General features: G+C 49.6%; 2 protein-coding genes across 8 annotated transcripts; one reads left to right on the top strand and one right to left on the bottom strand.

The window, feature by feature from the left end:
• The first annotated feature begins 512 nt into the window (after window positions 1-512).
• On the top strand, window positions 513-21349 carry Phykpl (5-phosphohydroxy-L-lysine phospho-lyase). Of its 6 annotated transcripts, none has more exons than XM_075992723.1 (13): window positions 513-597; window positions 1190-1308; window positions 2240-2399; window positions 6685-6759; window positions 7319-7406; window positions 7483-7599; window positions 9557-9639; window positions 9881-10106; window positions 15227-15381; window positions 15617-15706; window positions 16406-16536; window positions 17411-17479; window positions 19777-21349. In XM_075992723.1, exons 1-13 carry the CDS (start codon window positions 539-541, stop codon window positions 19827-19829), a joined length of 1425 nt encoding a protein of 474 aa, XP_075848838.1. In that variant the 5' UTR covers window positions 513-538; the 3' UTR covers window positions 19830-21349. The 6 variants fall into 6 exon arrangements, 5 of the variants coding, with proteins under 5 accessions (XP_075848838.1, XP_075848840.1, XP_075848836.1 ...); XM_075992725.1 differs by lacking the exon at window positions 19777-21349 and adding an exon at window positions 17975-18063; XM_075992721.1 differs by lacking the exon at window positions 513-597 and having other exon boundaries at window positions 832-1308; window positions 19780-21349.
• Window positions 17712-23970, bottom strand: Hnrnpab (heterogeneous nuclear ribonucleoprotein A/B). 2 transcript variants are annotated; one of them, XM_075992726.1, is made up of 8 exons: window positions 23769-23970; window positions 23441-23687; window positions 22529-22697; window positions 21606-21764; window positions 21344-21475; window positions 19427-19529; window positions 18605-18745; window positions 17712-18343 (listed from the first exon to the last, which is right to left on the bottom strand). In XM_075992726.1, the coding sequence occupies exons 2-8, from the start codon at window positions 23662-23664 to the stop codon at window positions 18273-18275; spliced, it is 999 nt and encodes a 332-aa protein (XP_075848841.1). In that variant the 5' UTR covers window positions 23665-23687; window positions 23769-23970; the 3' UTR covers window positions 17712-18272. The 2 variants fall into 2 exon arrangements, with proteins under 2 accessions (XP_075848841.1, XP_075848842.1); XM_075992727.1 differs by lacking the exon at window positions 18605-18745 and having other exon boundaries at window positions 23769-23969.
• Window positions 23971-25301: the final 1331 nt, after the last annotated feature.

Here is a 25301-nt window from a genome sequence, read left to right as displayed (position 1 = left end):
CTTTCTTCTCCCAGTCCTCTTCCTATCTGCCCACTGCAAGATTCTCTTCGTGTAGCGACACGTCAAGCTCACCCTGTCTGGGCCTAGCAAGACTCTCTAGGGATCTCCGTGGTCGGCCGCAGCAGTGGCCCCGAGCTCTCCTGCACCAGACTGGGAAAGCCTGCGTCCTTCTAGGTGCCAGTCATTACCCTCAAGGGACGTCACGCTTTAAGCACAGGGAAGGCAACCTGCTTGGGCATGTCCAGCCTCAGTCCTAAATCCCATTCAACAAGGCGACCTGGAAACACGTTCCTGGGAGCCAAATCCCGGGGATGGGAGAGGCGAAGGGCAAGAAACAACCCTGGCCCAGCGCAGAACATAGGCGAACCGTGGCGTGGGTCGCAAGCGAGCTTGCGCGCGGCTTGCGCGACTAATTGAGCGCCGGGAAAGGGAGCTCCCGGGGGCGTGGCCAGCACTGAAGCCCCGCCCCAAACTAACGTGGCTGGCGGAGGCGGGGCCGAGCGCGCAGCCTCTGGGCCCTGACTGACAGCGTGGCGACATGGCCGCGGATCGGCGCCCCAAGGGAGCCACTCTGGACTTGAGGCGCCGGCTGCTCAGGTACCACGTGCGGGCTTGGCGCGACAGCCAAGTCCCTGACTTCCCCGCCTTTCTCCGCCTCGGCTTTCTAGAAGCTGCCGCCGGCCACCCCGCGGCTCCGGGACGTCCCCTGCCCCGAGGAGCGGGCTTTGCCCCGGCAGCTGCCTGCAAGGGAAGACGGGCTTTGCCCTGGTGGGCAGCCGGGTCGCAGACAGGGTTAGACGAAGTCTGCTCTTGGCCTGTGAGGGGGACCCTTGGTTCCACGTGGAGAGGAGGCGGTGGCTGGAGTCAGCCACCCCAACCAAGGGCAGTAGGACCCTGAGCTGGCAAGGAATGTTGAGGGGTTAAGATCCAGCTCCTAACACGGGGCTTTTCTTCGGGAAGCTATCCGGAAGCCTCTTTCACCAGGACTGGAGGAACTGATGTCTGTGCAAGCAAAAGTGAGCGGGCTGCCAAGGCTTAGCCAGTTTTGTCTCAGCAACTTTCTGCCCCGTCCTGTGTCTCCTAGGAATGAGGAGGCAAGCTTTTGTCCTTTCCAGAAGGCGGCTGTGATGAGTGCCGTTCCCGCTCCGGTCTTTAGACTGGGCTATCCATTCTTTGCCTGTCCCCACAGCTCTTCCTGCAGACTCTTTTTTCCCGAGGACCCTGTTAAGATTATCCGGAGCCAAGGGCAGTACCTGTACGACGAGCAAGGGCGAGAGTTCCTGGACTGTATCAACAACGTAGCTCATGGTCAGTACGACGCCTCGCCCTTGGTGGGGCAGGAGAGGAGGCTGAGGCTGTAAATCTGATAAGCAGCTGGGGTTGAACAGAGCAGAGAGCCCCCCAATCTTTGGGAAGGAGCCTGAAAAGGCCCACACCATATCTGTGCTAAACCGGGCCAGAGTCAGAGGGTGGAGGCTTTAGGGTTCAAGTTCCACTTAGAACTCACAGCAAGCTGGGCATGTAGCCTGCCCAGCCATGACCACCGATGTAAGCATGAGCTCAGCCCTGTGCAGGGTCATGACAACAGGCCTTCAGCCCTGTTGACTGTTGCGGGCGGGGGGGGGGGGGGGGGGGGGGGGGGGGGGCCGGCGGGGGGGGGCGGGGGGCACAGGACGGGACGGGGACAGAGGCAGGTGAATCTGTGAGTTAAAGGCCAACCTGGACTGCATAACGAGTTTCAGGACAATCAGAGCTTTGCAGAGAGAACCTGTCCTGGGGTAGGGGTGTGGGGGAGGGGCAGAAGTTACTTAGTCCTCTGAGCCTTGTTGCTCATTGGACAATAGACAAGACTCAGCTGGTGAAGCACCTAGTCTGACTCGGGTGTTTTGGATAATGATGTTAATACTATTAAATTGCTTTGGCAATGCTTGGCACATGGTAAGCGCTCACTAACTCTGTTCTGTTACTATTCCTGGTGCTCTGACTGTTCCCCTCCAGCCAGAGGTCTCAAGACACCTCTCTAAACACATTGGTTTTTCCGGAGAATGTTTCTCCTTCTGCTGGACTGTTTCTCAAGGCTTTCCATTCCAGAACATCATCTCTGTGCTTCCCCCGCCCGCACCCACTCCCCGCTTTGCACTCTGCCTTCGTTAACTTCATCTCCCCTGCATGGGTTTGCAGATGGAGCTGAGGGGGGATCTGGTGGGGCTGGCTGATGATGGAGGTGGCCCTCTTGCAGTCGGTCACTGCCATCCCACTGTGGTCCAAGCCGCACACGAACAGAACCTGATGCTCAACACCAACAGCCGGTACCTTCACGACAACATCGTGGACTATGCCCAGAGGCTGTCGGAGACCCTGCCGAAGGAGCTCTCTGTGTTTTATTTCCTGAATTCTGGGTAAGTGAACTGCGCGACCAATGTGCCCTGTTGAAAACACGTCTAGAGAAGAAAGTCACCCATGTGGGTGCCACACCGTAGAACCCACTTTCAGGGAGAGGCTTCTGACCTTCCTGGTTGTAGACTCCAAAGCCTTTATGTTGGCTCTTGGTTCTTCCTCTGTAGAAGACACCATTACCTCCCTTCCAGACACACCGGGGCTTAGTGAAGTAATGAACTTCTTTATTTCTTCCTCACAGATTCAGCCCTCAGGTGTATTTCCGCAAGCTTAAGGGCCATCAAATGTTCTTCAGAGAAATGTGAAATTGTGGAGGGGTCCTTTTCTGGAGGGAGAGTACAGAGTGATGGGGCCTGACTTGACTGCTTCTGGGTAGATGCTTAGAGCTCCCCAAGTGGCAGCTAAGGGAGGAGGAAGAGTTCTTATCAGGGTTGATTACACCTGGCACAGCCTGGGCAAAGGCCCTGTAACACGAAGGGGCAAGGCATGTTTGGTGACCAAAAGAGGAAGGAGTGAGCGGTCCCTTAGCCAAGTGAGGGAAGCTATGTTTATCTTAGGACCACTAGAAAGCTAGGGACTTGGGGTGAGGGTTGGTTTGTTTGTTTTTTCCTGGTGGTGATTACTGCTTTTGATGTTTGTTGTTAATACCTGTGAGTGTTCAGTGTGTTTTTAGTATGTGTGAGTGTTTGCCTGCATATGTCTATGCATCATGTGCGTGTCTGATGCCCGTGGAGGCCAGGTGGTTTCAGATCTCCTGGAACTGCCGTACAGACAGTTGTGAGCTTCCACGTGGGGCCTGAAACCAGGTCTTCTACAAGAGCAGCCCATGCTCTGACCAGCTGAGCCATCTCTCCAGCCCCGCCCCCGTAAAGGGCTTTAATCAGGAAGGTGATGCTGTCCTGATGGGGAGAGCACGAGAGGCTAGTGGTGGGAGTGGCCATGAGGACAGAACCAAGAACTAGTCCGACAAACAGCAGCTGCCTACAGGAACAAGCACAGTTAGCATTGCCACTTACAGTCTCCAGTCTCCTGCAGAACTTAGATTTACCATCTTCATTTCACAGATAAGGAGTGGCAGCGGCTTGGCAGAGCACTTACCTAGTGTGCACAAGGCTTTTCCATCTCTAGCACCACAGTATTAAAAGATGGAGGAGGGGAAAGTGGGAAGCTGTCTAAGAGATGGAAGAGCCTAGACTGGGACCTCGCTGTAAAGAACAGGAGGTGGCCAGGCGGTGGTCAGTGGTGGCGCAGGCAGTGGTGACACACGCCTTTAATCCCAGCCAGCACTCGAGGCAGCAGTGGATCTCTGTAAATTCAAGGCCAGGCTGGTTTGGGGTTAGGGCTACTGAGAAACTGTATCAAAAAACAAACAAAAGAACAAGGAGGTAGGCACAGGGCAGGCAGTCTCTGTGGTCTTCCTCCTCCACTAAGTTCCTTCTTCGTGGATTCCTGTGACTCAGTGACTTTAGGTTGCCAAGTCCCCTGAGTGCTCCGCTCCCTTACCTCCTCACCTGTTCTCGGCATTTTGACAGCTGTCATTCTTCCTGAGATGCTTTCTCCTCGTGTTTCCAGGCTCTGGTGTCTACCAGCTGCCAGCGCCACTCTGTTTGCTGGGGCAGGTCCCACCCCTCCTCTGTTCATGGGGCAGGTCCCACCCCTCCTCTGTTCATGGGGCAGGTCCCACCCCTCCTCTGTTCATGGGGCAGGTCCCACCCCTCCTCTGTTCATGGGGCAGGTCCCACTCCTTTTTTTCCCCTCTGTCATCTCATCTATCTGCTTGGAATTAAATGTCATCTTTGTGCTGGGGACTCAAAAATCTGCATCACAAACACAGATGTTGGAGCTGGATAGATGGCTCAGCAGTTAACAGTGTCTGCTTTTCCAGGGGACCTGAGTTTTTGTTGGGGGAGGGGGTGTTTGTTTTGGATTTGTTTTTGTTTTTTTATTTTGATGTTGTTTTCATTGTTTTCTTTTTTCTTTGGTTGGTTTTTTGTTTTGTTTTGGGATTTTGGGGGGTTTGGTAGGTTGGTTTGTTTTTCAAGACAGAATTTATCAGTGTAACATCCCTGGCTGTCCTGGAACTCACAATGTAGACCAGGCTGGCCTCGAACTTTTGAGATCCACCTGCCTTGTCCTTCATAGGGCTGGAATTAAAGGTGTGTGCCACCACCGCCCAGCAAGGACCTGGGTTTGATTCCTAACACCTATGTGACTACTCACAACTCTCTGTAACTGCAGTTCCAAAGAATCCAATGGGCAATTTCAGAGATACCAGGCACATATGTGGTGACAAACACGCATACAGGCAAAATACCCATACACATAAAATGCATTTTAATTAAAATAAAGGGAGGGGGCTGAAAAGATGGCTTAGTGGTTAAGAACAACACTTGCTGCTCCTGCAGAAGTTCCATTCCCAGCACCCACATCAGGTGGTTCACAGCCACCTGTAACCCTACCTCAGTGCCCTCTTCTGGCCTCCTTTGGCACTGCACAAACAAACCCGCCCCACAGACATACGTTCATATAATTGAAAAATAAAAAGGATTTTTTAAAAACCCAGATGCCTCCCATGTGTTCCACTTAAGGTTATAAGGGGCCATGTGCCATCTGACAGTCATCTCCAACTTCACTGATCCAGAAACAACCGCGAATTGCCTTCTCCTGGGCATACTGGCACACACGTTTAGTCCCAGGGAGGCAGAGGCAGGCAGATCTCTGAGGTCAAGGCCAGTCCAGTCTACAGAGTGAGTTCTGGGCCAGGTGGTGAAACATAGACCCTGTCTCTAAATAAATAAATAAATGTAATGAAATAGAATTGCCTTCTACCAGTGCTTGTGTGAGATCACAGCACGGTTCTCCCTGATGCCGCCCTCCCCCACACACATACACCATCCACATACTTACCTGTGCGTGCTTGGAAGAACCACACACACAGTCTGCCCTAATCTGCCCCAGGATCTCTCCTAGCTCATGCCCATGGCTCTCACCCAGGCAGCCTGCAGGGCCTCCTCACTCCCACTCAAATGCTGCTGAGGAGATAGACAGTCTCCTCCTCTGCCCCAGCTTCCTTCCCTCGGTTGCCTGAACATACCTCTTTGCTGCTATCTCACTGACCCCGCTGTATTGATAGTTAGGGGAACCATAACAAAAGGTTGTAGGCTTGGAGGTTAAACAATTAATTAAAACCACACATGGTGGTGCCTTTAATCCTAGCACTTGAGAGGCAGAAGCAAGGGATCTCTGTGGATTTGAGTTCAGCCTCGTCCACCCACTGAGTTCCAGGACAGTCAGAGATATGTAGAAAGATCCTGTCTCAAAAAGAAAGTAAAAATAGTGTCTGTTCTCAAAGTTCTGGAGGACAGAAGTCCGAGACCATCATGTCAGCAGGGTCCGTGTCCTCTGAGGCCTCGCTCCATGACTGTCTCCCACCCACCTCACAGGGTCTGTGCAGATGCCCCGTATCTTCGTGACTCCACCTCACAGGGGCTGTGCAAATGCCCCGGTATCTCTGTGTTATCAACACCATTTCTCATATGGACATCAATCAGATTGGGCTGGGGTTGCCAACAGGCGTCCTTTAACTAACCTGTTTAAAGGCCTTGTCTCCCTCCAGGCGGTAGTGGCGCACACCTTTAATCCCAGCACTCGGGAGGCAGAGGCAGGTGAATCTCTGTGAGTTCGAGGCCAGTCTGGTCTACAAGAGCTAGTTCCAGGACAGGCTCCAAAGCTACACAAAAGCCCTGTCTCGAAAAACCAAAAAAAAAAGAAAGAAAGAAAGAGAATCTCAGAATCTCCCAATGAAGCCACATGCAGGTCATTTTGAGGTCCTATGAGTTGGGCTTCAATGTAGTAGTTTCAGGAGAACACATTTTACCCCATAACACCCTCATGCGGATCTTCCTCAGCAGCCTGTGCCCAGTGTTGACACTTAAAGAAATGATCACTGTGCCTCACTGTCTGGCTTTCAAGATAGACCAGAGCAGGACAGTGATGGCACACACCTTTAATCCCAGCAATCGACAGCAGAGGCAGGCAGATCTCTATGAGTTCGAGGGCAGCCTAGTCTATAGAGTAAGTTCCAGGACAGCCAGAGAAACAACAGATGCATCATGATTTAAGTTTTAAGAGTGCACCTCCTGTTTTCTCCCTGCTCTGAGGCACAGAAGGCACTAGATGTTGCCAAGGGACTGGTGTCCTGAGAATGCTCTCAATGCTGGAAGGATTCCTTCTTCAGGGGAAGCACTTAGGTGATGTTCCAAGTCATGCCCATATTTTCTGTCACAGGTCAGAAGCCAACGACCTGGCCTTAAGACTGGCTCGCCAGTGCACAGGACACCAGGATGTGGTGGTATTAGACCAGTAAGTGTAACTCACACAGCCTTGCTTCTCCAGAGCCTGGGCTCCACAGGCCTCTAGGGGTCAGCGAGGCTCTGGCTTTGAGACCTTAAGTGGGGAAGTAGAAGATACAGGACCATGGGAAGCCAGTGTAGCAAGAAAGCTAGACCAGTGTAGCAAGTGACGCCTCCCTGGAGGTCGTCTTCACCCAGCTTTCTGAGAGAACAGCAGCTGGGGAAGGAAAGAAGCCCCACACCATCTGGAGGCTCAGCTGACTGCTCTAGAGACCAAAGGCCATCAGAGACCAGTTAATGTTTAAGATGTACTGTAACCCTATGCCCCCACTTTACAGAGGAGAAAACTGAACCCAGAGTGGGCAGGTGTCTAGAATTGTGGCATGCCAGTTATTAGCCTTGCAGGAAGTCACTCCAAGCCTGCACCCATCCCCAGCTCAAGGACTTGGTACCCGAGGAAGAAATATTGGCTTCCCCGTGTTTTGTCTTCAAAAGTGGTAGACAGTGGCTAAGGCTGGTCCAGGGAGTAAATGCCAACATGCCTAAGCCCACATCCTCCTTCTCCCTAGTGCTTATCACGGTCACCTGAGCTCCTTGATCGACATCAGTCCCTACAAGTTCCGAGCCCTGGATGGCCAGAAGGAATGGGTCCATGTGGTATGCACGCTCCCATTAGCACCAGGTCAGTTTCCACCCCCAAGCCCGGATGACATGGCAGTGTCTCTCCCTGCAGGCTCCTCTCCCAGACACCTACCGGGGCCCCTACCGGGAGGACCACCCCAATCCAGCAGAGGCCTATGCCAGCGAGGTGAAGCAAGTGATCAGCATCGCACAGGAGAAGGGCAGGAAGGTAACCACACCCACATCAGTCCAGAGGATGTCAAGTCCGCTGTGACAAGATGCTGAGAGCCCAGACGGTGTGAGAGTAGAACGAGCCCCAGGCCTGAACTATCTATCAGGTCATCCTAAACAATTTAGTGAAACTCTATACAAAATAATTTTAATTATTTTGTGTGTATGGTGTTTTGCCTACATGTATGTTTATGCACCGTGTGTGCAGTGCCCTTGGGGGTTAGAAGAGAACATTGGATCCCCTGGGACTAGAGTTATAGATGGTTGCGAGTCACCATGTGGGTGCTGGGGATTGAATTCAGGTCCTCTGGAAGAGCAGCCACCACTGAGCCATCCCTCCAGCCCTGGAATTTTTTACAAAGTAAAAAAGAAAAGATGGGCAGCGTGGTGTGGTAGTTCACACCTTTAATCCCAGCTCTCAGGAGGCAGAGTCAGATAGATTTGAGTTTGAGGCCAGTGTGGGCTAACTAGGGAGTTACAGGCCAATCAGGGCTAGAACTGAGTCCCCATCTCAAAGAAAAAGGGGGTGTGGTGAGAATGTAGCTCTGTGTTTACCTAGTATGTGTGTGAGAGACATCATGGACTCAATTCCAGTACTGAAAAAAGGAGCAAAATGACACCCTGATTTTGATTTGAGAATCTAATGTGAAGAGGGGCTGAGGCCCGTTAATGTCCAGCCTAGTTTTAATACAATGGAGAGAGTAGGGATCCTGGGTCCCAGGCTGGAACAGTGTGGATTTAAGGAGGCTCCTTAGAGGAAGTTACTATGGAGTTACATAGTAAAAGGTAAGCTTTAGCATTCCAAGTAGGGTAGGAGGCAGGAAAGGAAGAGCTAACTGAACAGGCAGCTGCACAGATGAGGACCACATGACGGAGGCCAGGTAGAGCAGGTTGTCAGATGGACCCAGACAAGCAGGCTGGACCCATATGCCTGGAATTACCCAGGGACCTCAACACAGAAGGGGAGGAGACCCAAGGACTGGGCTGTTCTCTGTCTTGGGTTGCATGCCAGATATAGTTCACTGGGACAGCCTAAAGACAGGCACCATGAGGCTGCCTCCCAGGAGAGTGGAAGGGATTCTGTGGAGAGGCAGGTGGGAGTGTATACCCTGGGAGAACAAGGCCCACCGTGCTAGCAACTAGGCTCTATAAAACTGAAGGAGTGACCAGCAAACAAAGAGTGTTTAGAAAAAAGGTAGGCTGTGGTGCCTGAGAGGTTAGCAGAACCAGCTGAGGGGCTCTGATGCACCACAAACACTTCAAAAGAACCTGTGGTGTTGATCATAATAGCGCACGCTTTTAATTCCACACTCAGAGGCAAAGGTGGGCAGATCTCTGAGTTTGAAGGTCTACGGAGTTCATTCTAGGACAGCCAGGGTTATACAGACAAACCCTCCCTCGAAAACTAGAGAGAGAGAGAGAGAGATGATAAGAACCAATTTCCCACTCTTATCAGCTGTCTCATAGGTCTCCAAAGCCGTAAGGGGGAAGGAACACAGTAGGGAAAACATGCTTGGGCAAAGGGTTTTAAGCAGGACAGAGATGACCTCGGTGTCTGAGGTGAAGCATCCTCCTGAAGGCACTATGAGAGACAGGAAGAGGTATCCCGTACAACAGCATCTGCAGTAGCTGGGGACGACAAGTGGACTCATGTGACAGCCATGAGACAATGGGTGTCAACAAGACACATTAAAAGAGGGTGTAAGTAAGAATGAAGTCATGTTTTTGTTCTGAGCTGAGACTGTTGCTGGTCACCACATGGGGACCAAGAAGAAAGGCTTATGAGGTGGGAGGAGGCGTGTAAGTGAATTTAGCTGACTGGAGCAAGCCCAAGTAGAAGGGGATGGAGGCATCAAGGGGGTGGGGTGAGTTACCCCCTCGGATGTGACATAACACCCAAAGGAAGGGGCGCTGCCAATATTAGCGAGGCACACTGAACTCTGTCTCATCCACAGCTCGCTGCCTTCTTCGCTGAGTCTCTGCCCAGTGTGGGTGGGCAGATCATTCCCCCTGCTGGCTACTTCTCCCAGGTGGCAGAGTGAGTAGAGGGGCAGGCTCTGCCCAAGGGAGGGCAGGCTTTTCATTTTTTAATTAATTCTTTTTAAATTCTATTCTAAATTCCAACTACAACCTGGCCTCCCTGCCTGAAGTTTCTGAAACAAATCCTTAAAGAAATAATGGCCCAGAGAAGGCCGGCCATTTGCCCAAAGTGAAGGCCCCAGGACTTCCAACCCCTGGTCTCTCTCACCACAGCCCTGTCTGCCATCTGTCCTCCACAGGCATATTCGCAAGGCCGGAGGGCTCTTTGTCGCAGATGAGATCCAGGTTGGTTTTGGCCGAGTAGGCAAGCACTTTTGGGCCTTCCAGCTGGAGGGGGAAGACTTCGTCCCTGACATTGTCACCATGGGAAAGTGCATCGGCAATGGTCACCCTGTTGCCTGTGTGGCCACTACCCAAGCTGTGTCAAGGGCATTTGAAGCCACTGGTGTAGAATACTTCAATACGGTGAGTAACTCTGCAGGCCAAGGACTCTGAGCTGCCACTCAGTCACCATGTCCTTAGTCAGTGAAGGCCTCAGGCCTTCCACTCTGTACAACACACAGATTTCTAAAATGCCATCCTCCAAGAGCTACATGTCAGGCTTTTTGTTTGTTTGGGGGGGGGATGTTTGTGTATGTGGGAGAGAGAGAGAGACAGAAAGACACAGAGACAGACAGAGATAGAGACTCACTGTGTAGCCCTGACTAGCCTAGCATTCACTATGTAGAACAAGTTGGATTCACTGTAGATCAAACTGGCCTTAAACTCACCGAGATCCACCTGCCTCTGCCTCTCAAGTGATGGAATCAAAGGTGTTTACTGCCTCACCTGGCCCAGGTCAGATTTTTTTTTAATGCTGTAAAACATCTTTCAAAATTTATATTAATCCAAATGCTGTCACAGATAAGGTTGTATAAAACACAGAATGCAAGAACTCTTTCCTTCGGTGATCAGATCCAAGCCTATCAGTGCTATGCAAATGCTTTGCCACTGAGCTACACCTGACTCCCAAGGAAGGGTTCCCTTCATGGAGACATGAGGTCTAAAGTATCCTTTGGAAAAACCTTTGGCCATCAGTGTAGAGAAAAAGGTGGAGTCCCGAGACTGGGTCTGGCCAGGAGCAGGAACGGGCTTGGGTACTCATAACTGTTTTTTGGATTTCCACAATAAGCCACTTGAATTTTTAAGGAAGTCAGCATTTGACAAGATGTCAGCTAGGCAACAAAGGTCAGTATGAGCAAGAGAAGTGACGTCCGCGTTGGTGCTGTCAGCAGATTTTACTCTGTCCACATGACACCCTCTGCCCTGGTCAAGAACCACCCCTAGACTTGAGACACTGGAGAGCCTAGCTTGGTGGACGCTGGGAGAAGGGACACTCCAGGCAAGAAGCAGACATAGGGCTGAGGGTCAAGAGCAGCAGTTAGCCAGCTGCTGAGGGAGGGTTGTTGCCCAATGGGGTCTAACCCTGGCTCTTCTAGTACATAAACTAAATTCAGCTCTTGTTCTCTCTGGATAGCCCTCCTCTAGTTAGCTGATTACTTGGCTATTTTTTTTTTTTTTTTTTTGGTTTTTTGAGACAGAGTTTCTCTGTGGCTTTGGAGCCTGTCCTGGAACTAGCTCTGTAGACCAGGCTGGTCTCGAACTCACAGAGATCCGCCTGCCTCTGCCTCCCGAGTGCTGGGATTAAAGGCGTGCGCCACCACTGCCCGGCACTTGGCTATTTTTGTTAAGGTTTTTACATTTATTTGTATGAGTGTATTTGCAGCTAACATGTGTGGAAGTCCGAAGACAACTTTAAGGGTCATCGTGAGTTCTGGGAATCCAATTCAGTTCACCAGGTTTAATGACAGGTACCTTAACCCACTAAAGCTATCTTACCAGCTCAATTTGGTTACTTATAAACCCATGAAATGCCATCACCTCAGATAAAAAAAAATGAAGATCCTTGCCAGGCAATGGTGGCGCACGCCTTTAATCCCAGCACTCGGGAGGCAGAGGCAGGCGGATCTCTGTGAGTTCAAGACCAGCCTGGTCTACAGAGCTAGTTCCAGGACAGGCTCCAAAGCCACAGAGAAACCCTGTCTCGGGGGAAAAAAAAAAATGAGGATCCTGACTCTCCTTTCATCTATCCTGATGTTTGTCCCTTCACTGATGATTCTGAAACCATGTTTGTTCTAGTTGCTTTTTGGCTTTACTTGAACCCTTATCATAATGCACATTAACTCTATGGGGTCTGCGTTCTTCACCGGACCCTACCAAGAACTGCCCATATTGTCACTCATTTCCCTGCTTTACAACTTCCATATTTGGCTGGTCCACGTCTGACGATGTGTTCTGAGGCTCTTCCCTGTGTCTTCTGTAAACAGTACTACCACGAAAATTCGTTGGTTGGTTGGTTGGTTGGTTGGTTGGTTGGTTGGTTGGTTGGTTGGTTGGTTGGTTGGTTTTGTTTTTTGAGACAGGGTTTCTCTGTAGCTTTGGAGCCTGCACTGAACTAGCTCTTGTAGACCAGGCTGGCCTGGAACTCAGAGATCCGCCTGTCTCTGTCTCCCAAGTGCTGGGATTAAAGGTGTGCGCCAACACCGCCGACTGAAAATTCTTAACAGTCTGTTTTCCATGTGCACAAAGACCAGTTATAAATTAACCCTGAAGTAGAGTTGCTGGGCTAGAGGGTGTGATACTAAACTTTAAAAGATGATGTCCTGCTTTCCAAAGTAATTCACAGGTCAGAAGAGCTTCAGCAGCAGTGTGTTGTTTGGGGTTTGTGTGTGAGAGGGTCTTACTGTGAAAAGCCCTAGCTGGCCTGGTACTGAATACATAATCCATCTGACTTAGAACTGATGGCAGTCTTCCGATCCCAGCTGAGGGCCAGGATTACAGGAGTTCACTTCTGTGCTCTACTTCTCATCAACACTTAAATTTTGCCAGTCAAAGGAAATGTAAAATGGTGATCCATGTGGTTTTGATATGCTGTTCCCCAAATTCATATTTTGTGAAGTATTCCCATGTGTTTTAAAGTTTGAATAGATTGACTTCATGTATCTTGTGTGAGCACAAAGGAGAACACCTTGCAGGAATGGTTCTCTCCTACGGATGTGAGTCGTAGGGATCAAACTCTGGGCTTGTAGATAAGGCCCTTCTTATCTACAGGTGTTTCTGTGTGAGAGATACCCATGCAAGCACACACACCTAGGTTGAGGTTAGTGTCCTGCCAGAAGTGTATACTGCCAACACGGTCCTCCAGTAGGCAGCGGTCTTCACTTCCTTTATAGATTTACAAGAAACCACAGAAACATAAATTATCAATCATCTGTTTTGGTTTTGAGAGACCTGGCTAGCTTCAAACTTATCGAGATCCTCCTGCTTATGCCTCCTGGGTTCTGGGAGTTCTGAGATTAACAACATGCACCTCTGTGCTACTTGGTATCTGGATTCCAGGGACCGAGCTCAGGTCATCAGACTTGCACATCTGGCTCTTACCTACTGAGCTCCCTGGACATCTCATTGACCCAAAAATTTTTATAATTTTTATGAATCCAGGCATGGTGGTGCATGCCTTTAATTCCAGCACTTAGGAGGCAGAGGCAAACAGACTGCTGAATTCAAAGCCAGCCTAGTCTATATAACAGTGAGTAATAGGCCAGCTATGGCTACATGTGAATCCCTACCTCAAAAAATAAAGTAAAAATTACATTTTAGATGATCCAATTTGTCTAATTTTTTTTTTTTTTTTTTTTGGTTTTTCAAGACAGGGTTTCTCTGTGGCTTTGGAGCCTGTCCTGGAACTAGCTCTGTAGACCAGGCTGGTCTTGAACTCACAGAGATCCGCCTGCCTCTGCCTCCCGAGTGCTGGGATTAAAGGCATGCGCCACCATCGCCCGGCCCAATTTGTCTAATTTTTTGATGGTTGTTGCTTTTACTTAAGAAAGACTGCTTAATCTCAAAAAAAAAAAAATCCTATGTAAAAATAGCTGTCTTAACATCCTGGGTAAGAGGGACTTGAAATACAATTGAATACATATAGGGCATTTAAGCATGTTGTCCAGTGTATGGGAATGCTTATATTTATCTGTCTACAGTCATGTTTGTGGGCTGGAAGTATATAGCTCAGTGCTAGAGCAATGTTTAGCAGGCCCTTGGTTTCATCCCAGCACCATAAAAGATGTCTTTATAGACCCAGGCAGTGCTGGAGCGCAAATACTCTGCCACTAAGCTATATCCCTTGTCTCCTCCCACACAGTAAAAGTACATTGACAAGATAGTTCAGTACATAATGTAGTTTGCCCTGTAAACATGAGAACCAAGTCCAATCTCTAGACCCATATAAAAAAATCAGGCTTAGTGGCAGACCTGTTATCCTGGGATTACTATAGAGCCAGCATTGTCTAACTGGTCAGCTCCAGATCCTAGTGAAAGATTGTCTCAAAAAACAAGATGGATGTCTTCTAAGAACATCCACCACATCCAAGGTTGGGCTGACATGCATCTGCATACACAGAAACTTTTTGAAACAGTCTCACAATACAGCCCTAGTTGGACTGGAACTACGTAGACCTGCCTTTTTTTTTTTCTTTTCAAGTTGTTGGGTTTTGTTGTGTTTTTTTTTAGGATTTTTTAAGACAGGGTTTCTCTGTAGCTTTGGAGCCTGTCTTGGAACTAGCTCTTGTAGACCAGGCTGGTCTCAAACACAGAGATCTGCCGGCCTCCCAATGTGTGCTGAGATTAAAGGCGTGCACCACCGCGGCCCTGCCCACCTGCTTTTGCTCAAATGTTACTGACATTTAAACGTTACTGTGTTTGCCAACAGTTCTATTCCCTCTGCATTGCCATGGCTGTCCTGGAACTCACTCTGTAGATCAGGCTGGAATCTTTTTTGTTTTGTTTTTCAAGACAGGGTTTCTCTGTTGCTTTGGAGCCTGGCCTGGAACTTGCTCTGTAGACCAGGTTGGCCTTGAACTCAAGAGATCCACCTGCCTCCTGAGTGCTGTGATTAAAGGCATGTGCAGTGACTACCAAAGCCTCTGCGTAGTGCTGGGGAAAGGCATGAGCCACTACCATCCAGCCATCATAATAGAAGTTATGATTTCAGCAATTTGAGGACAAATACAGTCCATTCTAAGCTATCAGACTCTTACAGCTTTTTCAAATCCTCTTGTGCCTGTCTCCTCAAAGTTGTATTTTAAAGGCGTTTCCACAGGTTTAATTTTGGCACTGGAGGGGGATATCTCCAAACCTCTGGGCTCAAACAATCCTACCCCGCATGAAGGTGGGATGAGTTTGAGTTCTATAGTTTGTCATTTTGCATACACTGCAGGAGGGCAGGGGTGCTGATGGGTCCAGAGCACACATACAGGTCAGAGGACCACATTGTGGAGGTGATCCTCTCACCTTCCTCATCAGTTCTAAGTCTCTTGCTTACCTTATACCTGGCCTGGGTTGAAGACCTGCAAGACACCAGTATCATAGAGGACAGCCCAAAGTGTTGAAAGCTTTGGGCCTTTAACCTTCCCAGTTGTTTTTGTGGTAATTCCATGGGATGATGGTCCATTTGACAAAGCATCTGATATTACTGTCCCTTGGTTCAGTTTGGTGGCAACCCAGTGTCCTGTGCTGTGGGGCTGGCAGTCCTGGATGTCTTGAAAACAGAGCAGCTCCAGGCTCATGCTGCTAATGTGGGCAGTTTCCTAATGGAGCACCTCAACCAACAGAAAGCCAAGCATCCTATCATTGGGGATGTCAGGTACAGTTCTGGGAGCAACAGGCATGACTAACCAAACATCTATTGGTTCAGCTTTGTTTCATTTTTTCAACCTTGGGATAAAAAATGTCTACATCCACTCTCTAGAAGGAACTGGGATTCTGAAGATCCCCAGCTTTCTCCACCCCACACCATCAATCTCCAGGGTGAAGGGGGTGGCTGAGGCCAGGGCAGAGAGAGGCAAGGACCATGGCTGTAAAGATGTCACCTCCTTCAGGGGCTCTGGGCTCTTCATCGGTGTGGATCTGATCAAAGATGAGACCCTGAGGACACCAGCAACTGAAGAGGCAGAATACTTGGTCTCCAGGTAATTTTTTTCCTGAAATAAGCCTTCCTTCCCCAAATAGAAAGCACTATGGATCCCAGTAACCCTATAGCAATGAGCCTCCAGTTGTCTGGGCCCTAATCCTTGGCTGAAAGCCTGTAGCAGCACAGAAAAACCCTGGGTTTGAATCTGCCTTTATTCACATTGTAAAACATGTTAATTTACCTACTTAACAGTAATGGGCCCCAGGCAGGGTTATCTACTCCACAATTGCAAACTGTCAGGTGACATCACCCAGCTCAGGCTAGTGTTAACTGCTGCCACCCTAAGCAGGGCTGGGTTTGGCCCTGACCTAACATTTGTCTTGGACAAAAACTGGGAAATCAAAACAAATGCCATCAAGTAATCAGCACCTGAACCAGGCAGAGGCAATGAGCTGGGTGAGTACAGTGAGATGGTGGCTGGATTATAGTTAAGAGCCTTTAAAGGCTTCAAGGACAGCCTGGGCAACTTAATAAAACCTTGTAGAGCTAAAAGATGGTGTAACATCTTAATCTCAGTACTCAGGGAACAGGGAGGCTTACTGTGAGCTGAAGGGCTAGCCTGGTCTGACACAAGTCCCAGGACAACATAAGTCAGCAGTACAATGGTGGGGACTAATTTTGTCAGATTTAAGGTATGGTTGAGTGCCTGTCAGGGTTATCTCCAGAATGAAAACTGTGAAGTATCTTTTTCTTACAGGCTGAAGGAGAACTACATTTTACTGAGCACTGATGGCCCTGGGAGGAATGTCCTCAAGTTCAAGCCTCCAATGTGCTTCAGCCTAGACAATGCACAGCATGTAGTAGCAAAGATAGATGACATTCTAACAGGTAAGCCTGGTACAACTCGGCTAGCATCAGGCTCTGGCTTTGATCCTCAACACCATAGCTAGAGCCTCCCCAGCGTGTACCAGGGAACATGTAACAAGCCAAACCATCTTCAGCTCAAAAGCATGACTTTTGTAATCATTACCTACATGCCCTGACAGGCATCAATGTGGAATGTAGGGCTGGACATGGTGGCAACCACCTATGTCAGCACTTGATGGGTGGGAAAGATCACACTCAAAATAATCCTGGGCTGCCTTTATTTAAAAAATATTTAAAAGTCCTCACATTGGGTCAGGCAGCAGTGGTACCTACCTTTAATCCCAGCCCAGTCTAGAGTTCCAGGAAAAAAATCCATGCTTATGCATACCCTAAATATTTCATCTTTAAGCTAGGGATACCCTAAACTGAATGAATGCCTGACTGCAATGAAATTCTCCCCATAACCTCTAAATCAAAGGTTAAAAGCACCCCAAGGTTTCCCTCAATTTTTATAGCGAAACTACCAAACTAAATGACTAGGCACCAAAGCGGTTGTTTTACAGGGCCCAGATCTCAACAGACAAAAAACAACCAACAAGGAACCTCTATCCCTGTCAGTTAAGTGATAACCGGCTCATTAGTCTAATCCCTAATAGATGTTTCTAAGAGTTCTATGTGTATAAAACACGGTTAGAGACTTAATTAGAAACAACTGCTTTGGGCTCACACCTGGTACCATTTGTGTTAGAGATTAAATGGTGGGGAATAAGCCTGGCTAGACAAGTGGTCCCAACCTCTAAACTATCATCTCAAGCATCCTAGGAACTGAAGGTAGCAGAGAGTGGGGACTCATGTAGGGCTTATCTGTAGTCATCTGTGGTCTTTTTTTTTCTAGACATGGAAGAAAAAGTAAGAAGTTGTAAAACACTGAAGATCCAGCCCAACTCAGTCAAGCACCTTTCAGGTAAGTGGGACTTGTGTTTGTCCCCAGAGAGTCCCCAATACTTCAACTTTCATCTGCTGGGTAACTGAACAGAAACTAAGGATCTGGAACATAAACGTGATAAGATGTCCTCTAGCTATATGAACACAAATGGTAGCTGAGAAGGTCAGGTAAGAACAGCTAAAGGACCCCTGCTACAGGAGACCCCAGTCCCAGAGTAAATTATCTGGCACCTCCAACACTGGGCAAGGTCTCACAGAGCATCCCACACTCACCCAGGCGTGGGGGTTTTTTAATTTTTATTTCAAAAGCTTGGATAGCTTCAATATCCAGGTCGTGGCAAAATCAGGACACGTGTAAAATACCTTACAATACATTAGATTCCCAAAAGGTACCAAAAAGTACAGTAAAATTAACACTTCCATTACTGGAAATGTATGACACAAATAATATAAAATTAAAAGGTGAAAAAGGTGACACTGGTTTCCTAAGATACAGTTTACTCTTTACAACCAGGGTCCACAGGTCCAGGCTGCAGAGCGACAGCAGGAAAGAGACCCTCCAATCTAATACAGGGTAACCTGGTAATAAAATCAGCCCCCTAATGCCGCTCTGGCCTCTGAGACGCCACACGCTGCCTACAACTAGAGCTCTGGAATAGCAAACAGGAGAGTGATTTCTGGGGGAAATTTTAAATAAGATGCACATGGGACAGGCCATAAAAGTTTGCCAAGTTAAATTTGGTACATAATTGTGTTCACTCCGCGTCCAAACAAAGCGTGTGCGGTCGTCTGTCGGCCGCTCCTGCTGCTTCTCAGTATGGCTTGTAGTTATTCTGATGGCCACCACGTCGCTGGCTCTTCCCGTAATTTGCACTACCCTGACCTAGGAGTAAAAACAATGTTGCGGCTACTACTTAACTGTACATTTTACCCAGTGCCAGGCGCTTGTCACATCCTTTCTGTGCAGCAACACCAGCTTCTCACACCTTACTGAGAAAGCTGAATTAGAATGGAGCTCCATGTGGTAGCTCCAGTGTCTGAACCAGGCCTGTCTGACTCCAAAGCCCCTGCTGCCAGTGGCCCCTGCACTATCTGACCTGCCTCCCCTAGGAGGAAGTAGATGGGGCCTCCCTCTCCTACTTACTGTAGTCGTAGCCGGGGCCGTAGCCGTAATAGCCATAGGGCGAGTAGTCGTAGCCGCCATAGCCGGGCCCGTAGCCCTGCTGGTAGCCGTAGCCCTGGTTCCAGTAGTTCCCGTAGCCCTGATTCCAACTCTGACTCTGACCTGTGGGGGGAGCAGGGCACAGGGGCCCATGGACCATTTAGCACACGCAGGAGCTAGGATGGAGGAAATCCTGCCCTTTGGGTGGCGGGGTTACTATGGCAGCTCGGGTAGAAGCCAAGAGGCTACTGGTCTGGTAGAGGGCCCTAGGCCCAAGCCTTGCAATCCAGGAGGTAACTTCACTTGGAGAATAGAAGCTTACTCACACTCACTCAAATCACTCTCTGGTCACCTCCACCCTCCCCTGGTAGCTTTGCCTTGAAAAAGATGCAGTTCAGGCTTTGGAGTTAGAGGGGCCTGGGATGGAAGGAGCTAAGCGCCTGGCACAGCTTTGCCTTTCTGCCCTCAGGTATGTTGTGTACCAAGACCCAGGACAGTCACAAGGCTAAGCACAATCCACTGTGCCCCCATCATTCTCCCAGTGCAATGCAAACGCCCCCTTGGCCTGGAGCCCCAAGCTGCACAATGAGAAAGATAGGGCTCTTTCATTCCGTGGAGCCATGAGCCACAGCAGCACAAGCACACAGACTCCACCCAGGAAAACCACTCATTCCTATCCCTGAGCTATACCCACTTCACACCCAGCCGCCCACCCTACTGCACAGAACACCAAGAGGCAATCCCCAAGACAGGCACAGAAAGCTCCTTGCAGGCAGGGAAAGTCTTCATCCAGCTTCCACTTACCTCCACCACTGCCTCGGTTCCCTCGATTGCGGTTTCCTCGGCCCCCAGAGCCATACTGCTGTTGCTGATAGACCTCTTTGGGCTGGGCAACCTTGATTTCACACTAAAAGCCAAGAGGACACTAGGTCAAGTCCTGTGGGACAGTTCAGGGTTAGGCTGCTGCAAAGACATCTATCTACTATACAGCCAATACTCAGATGTGGGCAGGAGGTCACACCTGACCTGAAAGCTTCTAGAACCACAGCTAAAACCAAGAATTTGGGGATGGTCAACTGGAGAAGCTAGTCATACTAGGCAAGGTAGGAATTCCCAAAGATTATGGGTACTAAGCTTTTTTATTCTTTTTACAGAAGAAACTCAACCTACTCAAATACAACAGGATGGAAAGCTGACCTCCACCTAACAGATAAAGCAAGTGTAAGGCTTTGTTTAAAGCCATACTGCCTGCCACCCTCCCTACTAAGCATTGAGAGATGAGCTTCAGCTTCACATCTAAATACGAACAGGACTCAGACTCACTTTTATGCCTGAAAACTTTGAAGGGGATGTATATTTCTAAAGCCAGTCTAACACACTCCCATCAAAAAAAAAAAAAGGTAAATGAGCTAGGCATGATGCATGCCTTTAATCCCAGCTCACTTGGAGGCAGAAGTTTGAGACCATCATGTTATAGAGGGAGCTCCTGTCCTGACAGGGCAGCAGTGAAATACTGTCTCGAAACGGGGGGTCAGAGAATGCATATTATCTCCTACCATGATGTGCCTTATATTTTATCTTACTGAATTAAAAAGAGTAAACTGGGCAGGTGGTACACACCTTTAATACCATCACCCAGGAAGCAGAGACAAGCCAGTGAGTTCAAAGCCAACCTAGTCTAGAGATTCCCGGGACAACCAAGCCTACACCGAAAAAAGAAAAAAAATAAAAACCTACCTAAAAGGGGGGGGGGAAAAGACACTGAGTAATTTAATTTGAATATTTCTATCTAAGGCAGCAGTTTTCACTACCAGAGGACTCAAGGATCTTCCTACTACTTCACGTTAGGGCACACCAGAAAAAGAAAAATGTCAGTGTCTACTGGGAAAACTAAGAATCTCAAACCAAGCTTTTAAATCTCCCAACAAGAGAAAGAAACTTCCTGGAGTCTCGCCCTACCTTATCCGTTGTCACTCTAGTAACTTACACTCAGCGCCACACCTTCTATCTGAACCAACTTGAAAATCTATTACTCCACTAAACATGACTCCACATTTGCAATCAGTTTCCAGAATCCCAAGGAGCTTTAGTCTTTGGGTTAACTAAGCACACCCAAATGGGAAAAGCTCTGGAACAGGAAAAATTTCACTGCAAGTTTCATAACCCCTGGACTGTATGGTACACTATCGGGCACCAAAGAATCTAGTCAGGCCTGGCAGTGGTGGAGCGGCACAGGCCTTTAATCCTGTTCAAGGCCAGCCTGGTCTGTGAAGTGAGTCCCAGTACAGCCAGAGCTGTAACACAGAGAAACCCGTCTCAAAAACTACAAAACAAAAACTAGTCAGCAGCTCTGACTAGTCACAGAAGCCTGGCTTCCTCTTTGCCTCCTTTAAACACATTTCAGTTTTTATTAACGCACCTTGTGCATATAAAATACGGTGTCTTACGGATGCCAGAGACCATCAGACCTTGAATTGTAGCTACAGGCGGTCTGTTAGTCAACGTAAGTGCTATGGATGGACCAGGTCTTAAGAGTCAGTGCTCTTAGCCACTGAACAAGCTTTTATTTAAAGGCCTATTCCCTCTGTTTTAATCAGCAATGTGAAGCATAGAGAAACAGTGAAGTCTTCCTTACTAATCTAGAAGGGGCTTATAGGTGGCCCAACCTAATCTACACCTCCAAGAGCCAAAAGCAAGTGAGGCAGTGTTCTGACACCTTACCTTGCTTCCACTGACAGTATGAAACTTTTTCTCCAGAACTTTCTTCACAGGGTCTTCCTCTTTAAATGTAATAAAAACAAAACCCCGTCTTTTGTTCAACTTAGGATCTATTGGAAGCTCAATGGCTTCAATCTGTAAAAACATAAGCAAAGCTCAGGTTTAAACCTCTGGTGCCCAGAAATATAAACCCAAGTAAGAAAGACTTAAAGGAGAGAAAACCCTACTAATACTCTAGTCAGGCTGGGCCAAAGCCCATACTCACCTCCCCAAACTGGCCAAAGTATTCTCTGATCTTTTCCTCTGTGGCTTCAGGGTTCAGACCTCCCACAAAGATTTTCTTAACAGGATCCTTCTTCATAGCCATAGCCTTTTTAGGGTCAATGACACGACCATCCAGCCTGTGTTCCTTCTGGTCTAAGACCTGTGTAAAACAGAATCATGTCAGATTCTAACTGACAGAAGTACACAAAATGGGCTTAATTTCTCTGGAGCTAAGCCAAACTGACTTCTTAACCCAACTTTCTCCAAACATCCCATACCAATAACCACCTGAACACTACAAGCCAACCCCAGCAGCCTGACATGCTCTACACTCACTCTTCCTAGCCAGCAGTCCAACTTAAGACCCACCTCCTTTCATAAAGAACACAGGATAATCTAGTGATGAAAGCCTCTCTACCCTGGATTCAGGATCTGAGGTCCCATCCCTATTAAAACTGTATAAAAACACGTATCTTCACTGTAATCTTGGATTTATAATCCCCATAGTAAAATTAACATCAAGCCCGTGAATAGACATATAAAATAAGTGATAAGGGAGAGCAGGAGGCAGGACTCTGGTTCCTGTCCAGGTAGCTGCCCTCCTTCAGTAGAGGCTAAGCTTTTAAAATAGTAGCACTCAGGAGGCAGCCAGCCAGATCTTTGAGTTTGAAGCCAGCCTGGTCTACAAAGAAGAGTTCCAGGACAGGCTGCAAAGCTACAGAGAAACCCTGTCTTGGGGGGGGGGGGCCCCACGGGACAGATGAACTGTACTCCAGAATCACTCCCTCACAAATATATACCCTACTTCATCTGCACTATCCCTCAAAGCAGGATCTTAAGCTCTATGTCCCTATCAAACACTGCAGTGCACACGAGTTCCTTAAAACTCAATCCTAACAGACTGCTGCTAAACAGCCAGCTTACCTTCTCCACACTCGAAGAATCTTTAAATAGGATAAACCCAAACCCTCTTGATCGCCCAGTGTTCGGATCCATTTTAATTGTACAGTCAACGACCTCTCCAAACTTAGTAAAGTAATCCTTTAAATCTTTCTTGCTGGTATCCCAGCTCAGTCCACCAACGAACATTTTTCTGAAAGGGAAACGACCACAAATTTTGGAAAATGGTTGTGATTTTTACCCCTTTTTAGAAAAGCCTGACCCGGATACGCTTTCCTGGCCTATGAAGCCACGGTCCCATGGGCCAGTCTGCGACCGCGCCGCCTTTCAAGTTAATCCCCCGGTGTTACTTAGGCAATCGCAACTAAACAATTCACAGCTGAAGTAGACACACTGAGTAGGAAAAGTTAAGGCCAACCTGGTCGCAAACACGCCCCGTGACCTATCACAAGTTTAAATGAGCGGGTCCCGCACGCCTGAGTCTAAACAAGCTCCTTTCCGCTCTTCCCCGCCTCCAAAGAACCGGTCCCGAGGAACTCTGGGTTTCCTGGGGCCGAGAGCGCCCCAGGGTTCAGGCCGTGACTCCGCCTCTCGACCCGAGGCAAGCTAGGCCGGGCCTGCCGCGCGCCAACTCCGCCCACGCAGCCCAGACGCAGCGCTCGCCGCCCGAGTCGAGGTCGGCCGCTTTTCCTCTTCCGGGGCCTCCCGCCCCGAGGCCCGCTGCAGCCTAAGCCCCGCGCGGGCAGCCCAGGGCGCCCGCAAAGTCCATCCCGCAAACTCCTGCAAACTCCAATGCGCGTAACCGCGCCTGGGCCTGCCGGGCGAGCGCGCCCGGCACCGCTCGGCGGGCACCCGCCCCTCCCCCCGCCGCGTGGCGCCAACAAAAGGCTGCCCCGGAACAAAGGCGGCGGCCTGATGGCCCGCGGCCGCACCTACCCCGCGTCCTCCTCGTTCTTGCTGGCGTTAATCTGATCGCCCTCGGCGCCGTTCTGGTTCCCGCTCGGGGTGGCCGTGGTCCCGCCCCCAGACGCGGCCGGGGTTGCGGGGGCCGCTGCTCCGGCGCCGGACTCGACCGGGGCCTCGCCTTCGGGGGCGGCCTCGTGTCCGTTCTCGGTGGCGCCCGTCGTTTCCATGGGCTGCTCCTCAGCCGCGTCCGACATGGTCGGCCAGGCCGCAGCGGCTCCTGCAACGAGCGGCGACGGCACGTCAGGCCCCCGCGGCACTCCCCGAGCTCCCGCCCACCGCCCGCGGCCCGGCCGCTCACCTCGCCGCCGATGACGCCGCGAGGCCCTACTCGCCGCGGAAGGCTCCGCGGGCTTGGCCGCGCTCACGCTCGCACCCCCGGGGACTCGTCCGCGTCCACCGACGGTGTCGCACCGCTCGGCCGCCGCCGCACTCTGACCGCAGGAGACACCTCTACTCCGTCCCGCGCGGTGCCACCGCCTGACAATGCCAACTCGTGGAGCTCTTTATAATGCCGGAGCCGGGAACCACCTCGTAACAAAAAATATCTTCATTGGCTGGAGCCAACCGCCACTCACCATTGTCCTGGCATTTCATTGGCTGCCGCCGCGCGCGCGCTCTAGATCCGGGCGGGCTTTGTCCTCATTTTAGAACGCGCGCGAGTCCGGACTGCGTACGGTTCCGGTTACCGGGCGGGCACCTCAAGTGTCCCTCGCTTCCGGGGGGCACACGGCAGTCTGTCATCCCCTCCGTACACATCATACCACACTAACATCCCCGGCCTCCCAAAAGGGGATAATGAGCCGGAGGAAGCCCCTAAATTCAAGGTCGCCCGGAGGAAGGAGCCGAATCTTGGCTTCCATGATACGGGGTGCTAGGGTCATCAGAGGCCCTCGGCGCGGCCTCCTCCTAAGCCTAGGGGTCCGGAGATGCTGGTGCTCTTGCCCACTCTTCCAGGGACGCTCGCTGATGTGGTCCGTGGAGAGCCGACGCCGTGACCGTTGGAATATGCTGTTTCCAGCTTCAGCTTAACAAACCGCACTCACGTTTAGTTTTGCTTTTGAATTTTTTTTGTTATGTTGATTGTGGGTTGTTTGTTTATTTGTTTGTTTTGAGACAGGATCTCACAGCCCTGACTGGCTCCTTTTCCACACACTCAATGCTGGGATTATGCTGTACGACCACCATGCCTGGCTTTATATATATATAATTTATTTTTAGGTGCATTGAGTGGTGAGAAGGTGAGGACGTGTTGGATCCCCTGGAGCTAGAGTTACACAGTTGTGAGCTGCCATGTGGATACTGGAAATTGAACCCAGGTCCTCTGGAAGAGCAGCCTTTAATCTTTAAGCCGTCTCTGCAGCCCCATCATGCTGGCTTAATTTCATTTATTCTAGATGATTTTTTTAAAATAAGGTCTTTTTCTGTTGCACAGGATGTGATTACAGACGTGCCACCCTGCCTAGTCTAACAGCTTGTTTTTAGGAAAAATATCATTCCTGTTAAATCGTATACAAGGTGATGTTAGAGGCTCCTTCTCTGGAGCTTTAACCGGAAGGCCTGAGTTGGCCCACTCCTGTGTATATGTGCAAACACGTGTGCTAGGGCCTGCATGCAGATGTGTGTCAATTCTCACTTTCCATCTTCTTTTCTTCATCTGATTTTCCGAGATAGGGTTTCTCTGTGTAACAACCCTGGCTGTCCTGAATCTTACTCTGTAGACCAGGCTGGCCTTGAATGTACAGAAATACGTACACCTGTCTGCTTTCCAAGTGCTGGGATTAAAAGTATGAGCCACCACAACCAGTCAGAATATTTTTATTATGTGTGAGCA

Source organism: Microtus pennsylvanicus, chromosome 11 (genome assembly GCF_037038515.1).
Source record: "Microtus pennsylvanicus isolate mMicPen1 chromosome 11, mMicPen1.hap1, whole genome shotgun sequence".
Lineage (NCBI taxonomy): Eukaryota > Metazoa > Chordata > Mammalia > Rodentia > Cricetidae > Microtus > Microtus pennsylvanicus.
The sequence above is the reverse complement of the archived record's forward strand: the minus strand, read 5'-3'. Positions and strand labels throughout refer to the sequence as shown.